Source organism: Corticium candelabrum, unplaced genomic scaffold (genome assembly GCF_963422355.1).
Source record: "Corticium candelabrum unplaced genomic scaffold, ooCorCand1.1 SCAFFOLD_99, whole genome shotgun sequence".
In the NCBI taxonomy this organism is placed as follows: domain Eukaryota; kingdom Metazoa; phylum Porifera; class Homoscleromorpha; order Homosclerophorida; family Plakinidae; genus Corticium; species Corticium candelabrum.
In genome coordinates, this window is record NW_026912718.1 from 1 (window position 1) to 12,000 (window position 12,000).

Below are 12,000 nucleotides of genomic sequence, written 5' to 3' on the forward strand. Positions count from 1 at the left end.
TGTTTTCCCTGCCTAGATGTTTCCAGTTCACCGTGACGAGAGCCAATATCGTACAAAAGTGCTGCTTGCTGAGTCGAAAGTACCGTCACATAGACTGCCTTAGCAATACACGCCAATCTGATCATGACTTGGAGAGGTCAACAAGCTCTAGGCCACTGTTTTCAAAACCATTGAGTGAAACTGGGCCGGCAGTTCTCACACCATTTCCCCCACAGACTATAGATGTCAGAGTAGACGCGCAAGAGTGGTGAACAGTTCTACGTCGGTTTCAATTCGCGCAAACCTGCAGGTAAGTTCAGTAGAAAGAAACGTTGTGGGAGTGTAGGTTCACCGGACCAGTCCCATGTAGGCCATTCCTACGCTCATTATTTACCAGCACTTTGTCCATCAACGGCTTCACTGGATTTCGTGTTCACCCACTTTCCGCGGAGGGCTACCTCTCTGCTTCATGTATCAGCTCAATTACATTAACGAGCTCTTTAGGAAATCGAATTAGCCTTATGCAAGCTATGAAACCGGATCGGGGTACCACGTCACTATGACGTTCTCGAAAGCCACCAGGCTCTTCTCGTGTTGGAGCAATTCCGGTAAAAGCTCCTACTCCTCGTGTGATTCACGTGCGGTTATCTCAGCGACTGAGCGGAAGAGCCTGGCTTGCGAGGCCAGCCCTGCCCTATCTATGCAAACACACAGACGTGATACTAAAAATTATCACACTTAGAATATGTCACGTGACTTTTACAAACTCTTATCTGTCAATACGATATTGGGAGCGGAGCTTCTAGAGCATGCGCAATCTTGAGGGTAACGCGCACCTTTCGCCGATCTCACTGTACACAAAGTCCACGTTTCTGGGTCTGCTTCTGGACAATGGATCATCTTGCCATTGACTAGGCTTTGTAAGTAAGTTCACTACTTACCATTTCGTGCATCTTGTGAGAGACTTTGCCTGCGTAGAGACGCGTAGGAAGCCATTTCTTGAGTACGGCTTCTCGAGGGTACAAAGAGACTGCTGTTCACGCTGAAGACGCCTGATTCACACTCTGAACAGATACACGTGGAGTGGAAAGACAGACTACTCGTTGTCTAGTGATGGATTAGTTTTGTCGAGTGAAATCATGCCACCTGGGAACCCATTTTGGGTAACCAGACATGTAGGACGTTCCACGTTGTTTCTGGGCAGTCTAGTTTGCTTCTGTATATATATATATATATATATATATATATATATATATATATATATATATATATATATATATGATTGGCCAAGTCGAAGATGTTGCTGTGATAACTTGCACTCGATAGGTACTGACGCAGATCAGAGTACAGTACACGTACACTACAGTCTGTTTATTAGCACTAGCTGCCAGCCTACAAGTCCCAGCAACAGTTATGTCTAAAGTAACACAACACACACGCACTAGCTATTCCATAGCTGTAATGTCTAAATCAGAAAGCAGAGGCTGTTCTACCTCATTTGCAGGTGCAGTTGATCAAGACGTATATAGTATAACTAGTGATCATCCAGAAGTGAAGATGTTGATTGTCGACAATGTCACTGAGGCTGAAGCTGATGGTTTACGTTGGATAATTGAACAGCAAGCAAATGAAACAGTGGAACTTGAAAACAAGATTAGAGTTCTCAAGTAAGACCTTGCATCTGCAAAGTCTGAGTTGCAAGGAATCGCTTAGCACACTGCTAAATGATAAAGTCAAGTCTTACACAGCTTTTGTGTTGAGAAATGTGCTTGATACAGTGCTGAGTTGGATTGAAGCAGCAGCCAAGGCTATTACTCTGTATAGCAAACAAAGAGTTAGGCCAAGGTACATCAAGTGATGGAAACTCATGAGCTCACCGCCTTCCATGAAGGGCTGGTTAGCTACGCTAGACTTTTTGCTGACTCAAGTTCGACAAGATACACAGTTCCACAGTTCAGGAACGCTAGATGGGGGAAACAAGTAGTCCTATTGATATAATTCAGCCACACAGTGCGTCACGTTCGGTCACCCCGAATGGGTTCAACCGCAAAATTTTCACCTGATAAAACTTCCATCGCTAGGCAATGAGTAGTCTGTCTTTCCACTCCACGTGTATCCATTCAGAGTGTGAATCAGGCGTCTTCAGCGTGAACAGCAATCTCTTACCCTCGAGAAGCCGTACTCAAGAAATGGCTTCCTATGCGTGTAGCTCTACGCAGGCAAAGTCTCTCACAGGATGCACAAAATAGTAAGTAGTGAACTTACTTACAAAGCCTAGTCAACGGCAAGATGATCTACGGTTCAGAACCAGACCCGGACACGTGGACTTTGTGTACAGCGAGATCGGCGAAAGGTGCGTGTTATCCTCGAGATGGCGCGTGCTCTAGAAGCTCCGCCCCTCAATATTGCCATATGAGGTCTTCTAGACATGATAGGCCTCTCAGCTGTAACAGAGACCTGCCGTTTGATAGAGACCTGCAGTTTGATAGAAGACCACTCAACTATTTCATCAACTTACATCAATCTAAAGCACTTAGTAGGACCCCCTAGAGTGAACTTATCTACAAGATTGTGATAGTAATCAAATTTAATCTACAAGGTGGTCTGCAATTAACTAATTTAGCTGCTCTTGAAGACAAAGAAGCACAGCAAAACGTTTGGACGGCTGGAAGTCGCAGTCATTCTCCATTGTCAACGATAGCTTCAAAACTGTATTTCACCATTCACACTACATCTATCCGTCACGTGACATATTCTAAAACAATTAGGGCATGATTTGTAACGGGATCGGCTAACAATATGCTATTGACCCTCAGTCAGTCAGCTTATCAACTTGACAATTAACCTCCCCTTCGTATTGGTCCTCGATGAGCCCTCAGGCTTCAGGTCACTAACATTGATAAATCCCAACAACAATACTCTAATATTACTTACATTGGTTCAATGTCTATGTAGTTATCTTGCGCAATTTCAGGCACGCAAAATGCGTCTTTCTAGTGCCCTGCCGTGATGTCCTGCTGTTAGCAATTGTTTAGTCATGCAGGTGTACAGTAGCCATTCAACGCCCTTGACTAACTAGAGCTCTTGTAAGGCCAATTACCAAATTTAAAAGTATTAAATTTACAAGTATTAAAACACCGGACAAGTCTGCAAACTGACTTGGAATAAACAACTCTCAGGCAAGATAAAATATACACGATGCCTCGTTTTCTGACAATCGCTCATGTTTTCCGACTATTGTATTGCATCCATGCAGGTGGTTGTGGTCGCTTCTCCAAATTGACGTCCTCTCTTCACCATGGCTTGTCGCTGTGCTATTGCAATGCTGGCGATGTACGTTGCTCTGACCATGTTCTAGGCATCCGACTCTCTGCCAGTGGATACCCAAGGTGAGAACAACATACTGATGAAGAAGATGCCGTTGAACGTGGCAGCCGAAGTCGACGACAGGTGCTTGAAACCGTGTTACCCGCACGGTTGCCATGGAAGTTGCGATGTGTGTAGCCCCTTCACCGAAGTATGCATCCCTATGCCTCCAAGAGACGTCGTCGAGTGACTGTAGGGACGCAGTTGAGTGCCGTGCATGTTGAACGCTCGTGTGTTGTGTCCTTAGCTAAGTAGCTAGTATGTTTTGATGCTCGCTAATCTTGATTGCTGCAGTACAGTGTAAACACGGCACCGTTTTGAATGTGTAAATGGTTAGACACAAGTATGCCAACACATGCCTAGACTGCTGGCTCAGAAAGACAAGCGGTCGTGAGTCCTATCATCAAATGAAAGTGAATCAGTTTGGTTGACAGGAATTGCAGGGAGGTGAAAGCTCCTTTGGATTGGGTAGGGGACGAAATTCGTAACAGACCACCGCCATTTTGATTTTAACTGACTAGGTTGATTGGTCATTGATTAGTCTGTGACAGAAGTAGCCAGAGCAGCATGCACACAAATGGCCCCTCCTGTCACCAGGTCTGCTGCCCCTGAATTTGTGACTGGCTGACTTGCGCCGTTTTGTCGCAGGTAGCCTACTCTTTGTTCGCTATGACCTTAATTAATTAACTGAAACTGGAATGTCAGTAATCACAATTAATTGGACCACATTGTGCACTGACATTTGCATGATCCTGCCTACTTTAGTGGATAAGCTGCATACCATGCAGCAAAAACAGAGAGCGCATGCTATGTAATCTAATCTAAGTTGGTCACGTGGTCGTTTCCGGGCGTAGTGTTGTCCGTCGTTTCAAGTCAGAACACTGACGCATGCTCGACTAAGGTAATTAGTTAAATTCTATAGACTAATAATAGCCTTCCAAAGTAGTTTGATATTAACTACAGAAAGTCACGTGTTTGTGACAATAATACCGCGTGTCATGTCTTCCAACACAACGCAGCTAGAGTTCACTGAAAATTAGCATATAAAAATTCCATTACATTTAGAAATGAAAGCACTGAAGGTGCTAGGATACCAAGGATTGCAATCAACTGGGTATCGAAGGTTCAGTAGAACAAACACATGAAACAAAAAAACATGTACGTCTACAATCTACTGCGCAGGCGCGCCAAGAATTCACACACATAACTGAAGAACTTGATGGACGCTATTTGTCGAAAGTATTTGAACGAAAACATTACTTCCTAACCGAAGAAGGCCATTGAGTTGTAGTATTTTTAATTGCAATGGGAGCGAGACATCAGAGTGCATGAACTACTAGGCTTAGGGCACTGTTTGCAAGACAAGAGGTGGTGTTGAAAGTTGGGGTACCAAAGCCCCCTCAGTCCCTAGCTCCACCGTCCTTGAAAAATTGCACAGTGCAAGAGGATAGAGCGGAAACGCATGCGCATTAGGTAATCACTCCATCTACATCTAGAAGTATCTTGCAAAGCTACAAGTCAAAATTAAAGAAATATTTCTTACTGCGACAAATCCTTTTGTCATCTAACTACTGTCTGTTTCCCATAAGTGTGAACTTTGAAAATCTTCAATATCTCCGCTTTCTTGAACTTTTGTGATGATCTCGGTATCGCTAGAAACCGTTCAGTCTGGCATTTCTGTTTATCAAATTATCTAAGCCCATCCTACAAAGGAAACCAAAAAATACTTTTACATTCAAAGACAAACGAGCGGAGCACTGGCTAGTATCCAATTACAGGCCTCTCAACTCTCACGATTTCGTCGTGAGACTCACGATTTACGGGCATGTCTCACGATCTCACGATTTGTCACGATTGCCAGTCCTTTCTCACGACGAGCCTATGGTGAGACACTCAGATGGTCGCTTTGTGTAGCCCCATCTTCGCGGACATAGCGGATTCTTTGAACTAGACTCTCCTAAACGGATCTGCATACTTGTATCTGGGCTATCTGGGCGGGGTATGCAGTAAAATGTTTGAAAGTTCGAGGCGAAGCCTTGACACGACAGAAACGTAAAGAGAGGCCCAACAAGTAGGCTGTAACCACGCCTACGTTTAGTGGGCATGGTTAGACAATCTCACGATTTGGTGTGAAGAAAGTTGAGAGGTCTGCAATTATCTTCTAAGACCAACGGATCAGCAACTGGAACCATTTAAGATAATATATATATATATATATATATATATATATATGTATATATATATATATAGCGTGGTCCAACTGGAGCAGCTCCTAGTGCTCTAGTGAGTACACCTGTAGTGACCTCTACTTCATTACTCACATCCGAGCTCACACTTTACGGGGAATAAACTACCCTGCAAGAAAATACAGCGGTAACACAGGCAACAGACATATGATACTAGACGAGCAAACTAACTGTAAGCCTGGCTGCGCATGCGCAAAAGACATTTAATTACTTATTGAATGTCACTTGATGTTGAGCTAGCCATGGCCCACCCTGCCCTCCTATAACAATTATCTCCGTCTAATCCGGACCGGATGCCAATCAATTAAATTAATCAATTAAACAATTAAGCTTGTATCAGTTAGTCAAATGATTTCAATGCTGCACACGTGTCCTAGAAATTCCATTAGAGTCACAGTTCTCATTGAACTAAAGGAAGCTGTTGCTTCATTTTCGATTCGAAAAGTGACATACAGCATTCACCGTAGCCTCATCCCCAGACTCACGTGAGCCTGGCAGTGTTTGGTTCCCATATGACACCTTCAGCTCTGGACACTGCCAGGCTCACGTGAGTTTGGGGATGCGGCTATCTAGATTCTGTGGTCCAAGATTTCCTACCTAAGCAAGAATCCTGCTAGTATGAAAGCCAAGTACAGCTGTGGTAAACTTTAATGCCAACTTTGTAACTCAATAGTCATATAACTGTGGCTAAAATAGCAATTCAAATAAAGTCAACGATAATAACAAACTTTATTTATATGATATCAAACAACTAGAATACATAAACAAACTAGAATAGATAAACAAACCAGACAAAAAACATAACAATCAAACAGCAGACATGCAGATCCCTTTAAAATATTTAAAATAAAAAATATTTAAGTCACCTATACACGAGAATGACCTCGGCTCTCATGAATTCTGTGTGCAGTGCTTGTTTAACACTGCTAAATTAACTCTAAATGTCATCACGTCACGAAACCATTCTGGTAATAGCTGAATAAGCCAGAACTGAACGGCATGAAATCTATGACCACATGTCACACCCAGTCGACCAATCGTCTTCACAGCTTCACGAGCATAATCCTCAGGAAGTAATGACAAAGAGTTCGTCCATCTGCCCTCTGTCATTTTAGTGGCAACAACCATAGTAGTAACAGACTGAATAAATATGCCATCTTTGGAGTACTCCTGCTGTAGCGACCGACTGAAATGATCAACATAAGACTTGGTAGCTGAGTATACGGAGAGAAGTCCGACAGGATAGAGACCAGAATATGATGAGAGATTAATAATTGCCCCTCTCTTTCGTTTCAACATTCCAGGCAAAATAGCACGTGTCATAAAAGTAACGGCACCCACGTTTACATTAATTAGTTGCCATATCTTCTCTGTACACAGATCACAGAAATAGAGAGGATAGTCATAGCAAGCGCCGACATTATTGACAAGAATTCCAATATCGAGATCTGACAGTTTGTTGGCAATTCGATTGTATAAATCTTGACTGCTATTGCTAAAGTCAGCTTGAATAATAATGGTCTGAACTCCAGTTTGCCTTCCTGTATAACACTAGGATTAATATAGAAATTGCCAAAACTACACTGCGACTTATCATTGATATAAACTTTATCACATAACCATACACTATTATTTCACATGATTAAGTTAACATGGTGATTGCATTAATTTTTATCAACATTCATGACGTCATGTACAAATAATTTAAGTAGAATAATTTATTAACACATAATTATATTATAAAACATCTTACTTATAGCATCTGCTGCTGACTCTAGTTTCTCAACAGAACGACTGAGTAGAATTATGTTGAATCCCCGCCGAGCAAGCTGCATGGCATAGGCTTTCCCAATTCCATCTGTGCAGCCGGTCACTACTGTGTAATTAAAAAGGAATAATTAACTCAGAATTAGGTATATAAACTAGAAAACTTTACCTGAATATATATGTTAATTTAAATCAAACAATTAGTTAATCAAATGTCATACAATAATTAGTACTAAAATTAAATATATATTAATTTATATCAAACAATCAGTTAATCAAATGTCATACAATAATTAGTACTAAAATTAAATAGGCAACAATCAATATCAAGCAGTTACTTTATATTGTACAATTAGTACACAAAAATCGAAAACTATATAAAACACAATTAATAAAATTATATACATGCAACAGCAGAGTTACTATACACAAACCTGCCCAATCTCCTAGACACTTCAGATTTTGAAAAGATCTCACTAACAGTGGAGAGATAAAGTACGACGAAAGACAGTGAAAAAACGACAGCGTCAGCTTGAAGACCACAAGTGCTCCTAGAGCCAGAAATATCGTTGTACATGCCATGCTACATACGGGCATTTTCTATCTTCGGGTCCCAACGACAAGCGCAGTTATCAGTTTAAACCAATGTGTTGTCAATTGATGTTGTAGTCGTTCAGTAGAGTCACTTTAGTATATTTGACATCATAAACAATGCCACAATATTACAATATCATACTGCTCTATTATACTTTACATACAACACACCATGTTTCAATACACACTAATACAGTTATCCCATGCTGGCTAATTCCTTTACAGCTTGAGCATTCGAAGGTGCGTTTGTAAAGATGGCGCCCACGTAAGCGTGGGCTCCCCACAGATGGTGGCTTACACACTTGCAGCAGCCGAGATCGAGAATCTCAAATCCAAAGTAACGAAATCGTTCGTCAGTCTCGAACAGTGTGCTGTTGGTGTATGAACCATAAAACTGTAACAATGAACACATTGTTGTGGCGTATGTGCGATGTGGAATAATGTGGACTGACCGCTCTACCACATGAAGGATCGACAAAGTCTGCCCAATATCCAGACGCTGTCAGCTTTCCACATACACATTTCGCTACTTCGAAAAACTGGAAACAGACCGACAAGAAATTAATATATTGCATACCTTCAATTAATTAACCCCACATTACCACAGATAAAGATCTGTAAAGATTAATTAATTAATTAAAATTAAGTGTCTTTTACACAAACATTAGAATAAAATTTTCGTAATAATTTTCAACAGCCAGATACTAATACGTTGAAAATTGTTAGACATTAGTTGTATTCAATTCGAACTTGGGGCTCAAGTGCTTCATCTCGACACTTGAGCAGCTAGGCCACAATGCCCTGTCATACTCTCAGCACACCTTGCCCCTCTGAGCATGACGTAAGAAATTATAAAATAAACAAGTATAAATTACAGCAAATACAGAGTACAGTTTAGTAATATTGTACCATGGAAGATGCATCTACTAATAGTAGTCCGACGAGTCAATCCATGGCTTGACTGGTTTCGGGAAAGTGCACCTTCACAACAGATGCTCAATGGTACCCACTTCCGTATAAAGGGTACATCCCATTAAATATGTAATATATTGCTATTCATGGCAGTACTTTGTATGCCTACCTAATAAAGTGTGTTAATGACACCGCCCTGTCGAGCGTGCTAGGCCAGACCGGTCATTACTTGCTTCCTATGCCTCTGACTATACATGATACCCTATTCCTTCAAATACAAACGTATCCTTCCAATAGTTTCCCACCCAACATACCCGCAGTCCGGCCTCATTTCAGTTAATAAATGCCCACCCTGTAATAAACGCTCAAGCTATTGTTTTAGTGGTAGCTCAGTACCTAAAAAACATTTTCTAGTATGTACTCTGTGTTTTAGAATCACAACGTCCATTGTCATATAATTTTGAAAAATAAAGCCCGCATTCCAATCATTGCCCTACTAATACAAGCCCAGACTTTGGACCATTCCAAACAATACAAGTAGTGGCCTTGTATTAGAGTATTAGAAGACAAATATATTATATTTGCTCATTTGTTTTTGGTAGTTGGGAGCCAAGGTGCCTTCTTGGATCAATTATTCCAACCAATCTAAATCCTAGATGAAAGATTGTAAGCAAACATAAATTTTAAAGTGTTCTTGCAAGCAACCATGTCAATTGATACTTTTGTACCTATAAAAAATCTCTATTTCTGTCACAATGTAAGACATGTAGCAATCTTTGAATTCACACACTTACTATACACGTATAAGACAAATTAAGATGCAATATATCACACAAAAAGAGATCACACTTTCTTCCCATTACATAACCATACATATGCACTACCATCGATGTGCATTAGTCGGAGTCTGTCCATATGAGTATACACTTCTCAATCCCACAAATAATAATCCGCCTATTTATAAAAACATTCACTCCACAGACAATCAAATTGATAAAGCATGTAACCATTAATCTCTAACAAACCAGCCCCACTTCAAATAATTAAGTTATAAATTGTATTACGTGATCAAGAAGCTCCTCCCTCTCTTTCTCAACTGATGGTGACCAAGCAGTCATATCATGTTGTGTTCGCTGGCTGAGCATCATGACAGTGAAATCCTGGTCGAGAACGGGTGCATCAGGAAACAACTCCATAAAACTACGTCTTAAAAATGTTGGACACTGTTGGATGGTAAACTCGACTGCAGATTTAGAAGTTGCAACGGGGTTCTGATGGACTTTAAAATCGTCTTCAAAATTGACGGGCATGGTTAGTGACTCCATTGCTGCATGCCTTGAGAAAGACTTGCATGTCGCAACTGACTGATCCACTTCAGCAACATATGCTCTGTCGCCAGGCATTGGCAAGACAGGATTAGGTTCAAACACGTTACCCCTAGTAGTCATAACAGCTGGTTGAACTGCTGTTTCGGTGGAAGGTTTCTGGATAGCAAAGGCGTGTGGTGGTTGAACCATAGAACTGAGACTTGTGGGCGCTGATGGCGCAGCACGTAACCGTTGTAGAAGAGCTCGTAAACTGGGAAGATAAGCGATGACTCGAGACTGGCAGCTAACAGCCTGTAAAAGCACAAATCAAATACTGTAAGATGTGATATAAGTTCATAATTATCCAATCTGGTCAAGAAACATGATGCAAATACTTACACTAACAAGTAATTAATACAATAATTATAAAGTTGTTATTATAATTATAATTATAATAATTAACAGTGTCAAACGCACACAACTAAATCTATAACTGACTGTGTCATAATGTCCTGCTTGTAGTTATAGAATCACACCCATGCACCCACCTACCACACACACACACACACACACACACACACACACACACACACACACACACACACACACGCACATTGAAAAGCCTTAGTACAGTCACACCTCACAATCTGCAATTGCCCCGCCCACAAACAGCCAAGTCATTTGAAGAAAGTTTCACAATTTAGCAAATACTCTAAATATTCAGCTAACCTTTGCCATCTTCACTTTGTTCATTGTCGTTGTAAACCTTCAATTTGCCGCTATCTCTCTCCCTTTCACCACAAATACAAATACAATAACACAAGGTCCCCACAGGAAAAATACCAGCAAACGTTACTGTTAAGATATTCCTCAACTACGCAGCTTCAAAAGTGACACTTTTGTTCTAGAAAACGCCCGTGGGTACGTCTACGTTGCTCTTGTGATTTCAACTAGACTCAGTAGGTATCCCGTATGCGAAATGGCCGTTTTTCATCCAACTCGTGGTGGAACTCGAGGAGGAAAGGATCACTTTAACTGGGATGATGTGAAAACCGACAAGGACAGAGAAAACTATCTAGGTGACATACAAGAGTTTTGACCGAAAGAGTAGACTAGACAATACAGCAGACGTAGACTTCTCTTGTCTTTTTCTTGTATGTTGAGTCTTGTCTGGTATTGTTCTTACATGCTTTTGTTTGTAGGGCATTCTTTAATGGCTCCTGTTGGAAGGTGGCAGAAAGGGAAAGACTTGACTTGGTAGGCACATGATGTACATGAGATGTACTGCACGTGTTTGAATTCTGTTGCAATTGAGAGCATGTACTTCTAGAAGTCTATTATTTGTGTGTGTGTGTGTGTGTGTGTGTGTGTGTGTGTGTGTGTGTGTGTGTGTGTGTGTGTGTGTGTGTGTGTGTGTGTGTGTGTCAGACCTCTCAACTTTTTTACACCAAATCTTGAGACTCTTTTTATACGACCACGCCCAGTAAATATATTCAAAGTAGTCGTGGTCAGCACTTACATTTGTGGGTGCCAAGGCCATGCCTGGAACTTCCAAACAGTACTTTTACTGCAGGTGGATACACTGCATACCCCAGATTATATGGCCAGATACAAGCAAGCAGAGTCGTATATAGAGTCAAGTCATAGCTGTCCCTAAGATTTTGTAAGGCTCTACAGAAATTGTTATAACCACGCCCACCATAAATTTTTTGGGCTGCTCATTCCAATTTTTGTGCTGTTCCAACAAAATCTTTAATGCAGGTTTGCTTGCACTGAAATGCCACAAACTGTTGTCATGGAATGCTCAGGTACAAAGGAACAAAGTGGTT

The 12,000-nt window shown here is 41.1% G+C and overlaps 2 protein-coding genes across 2 annotated transcripts; both read right to left on the minus strand.

Moving 5' to 3' along the window:
• Nucleotides 1–6,311: 6,311 nt before the first annotated feature.
• LOC134197992 (inactive hydroxysteroid dehydrogenase-like protein 1) lies at nucleotides 6,312–7,903 on the minus strand. The gene is made up of 3 exons (XM_062667340.1): nucleotides 7,793–7,903; nucleotides 7,345–7,467; nucleotides 6,312–7,132 (listed from the first exon to the last, which is right to left on the minus strand). The coding sequence occupies exons 2-3, from the start codon at nucleotides 7,424–7,426 to the stop codon at nucleotides 6,483–6,485; spliced, it is 732 nt and encodes a 243-aa protein (XP_062523324.1). The 5' UTR covers nucleotides 7,427–7,467; nucleotides 7,793–7,903; the 3' UTR covers nucleotides 6,312–6,482.
• Nucleotides 7,904–8,038: 135 nt separating this feature from the next.
• Nucleotides 8,039–11,136, minus strand: LOC134197991 (cobalamin trafficking protein CblD-like). The gene is made up of 5 exons (XM_062667339.1): nucleotides 11,028–11,136; nucleotides 10,901–10,962; nucleotides 9,929–10,483; nucleotides 8,405–8,491; nucleotides 8,039–8,346 (listed from the first exon to the last, which is right to left on the minus strand). The coding sequence occupies exons 2-5, from the start codon at nucleotides 10,922–10,924 to the stop codon at nucleotides 8,149–8,151; spliced, it is 864 nt and encodes a 287-aa protein (XP_062523323.1). The 5' UTR covers nucleotides 10,925–10,962; nucleotides 11,028–11,136; the 3' UTR covers nucleotides 8,039–8,148.
• Nucleotides 11,137–12,000: the final 864 nt, after the last annotated feature.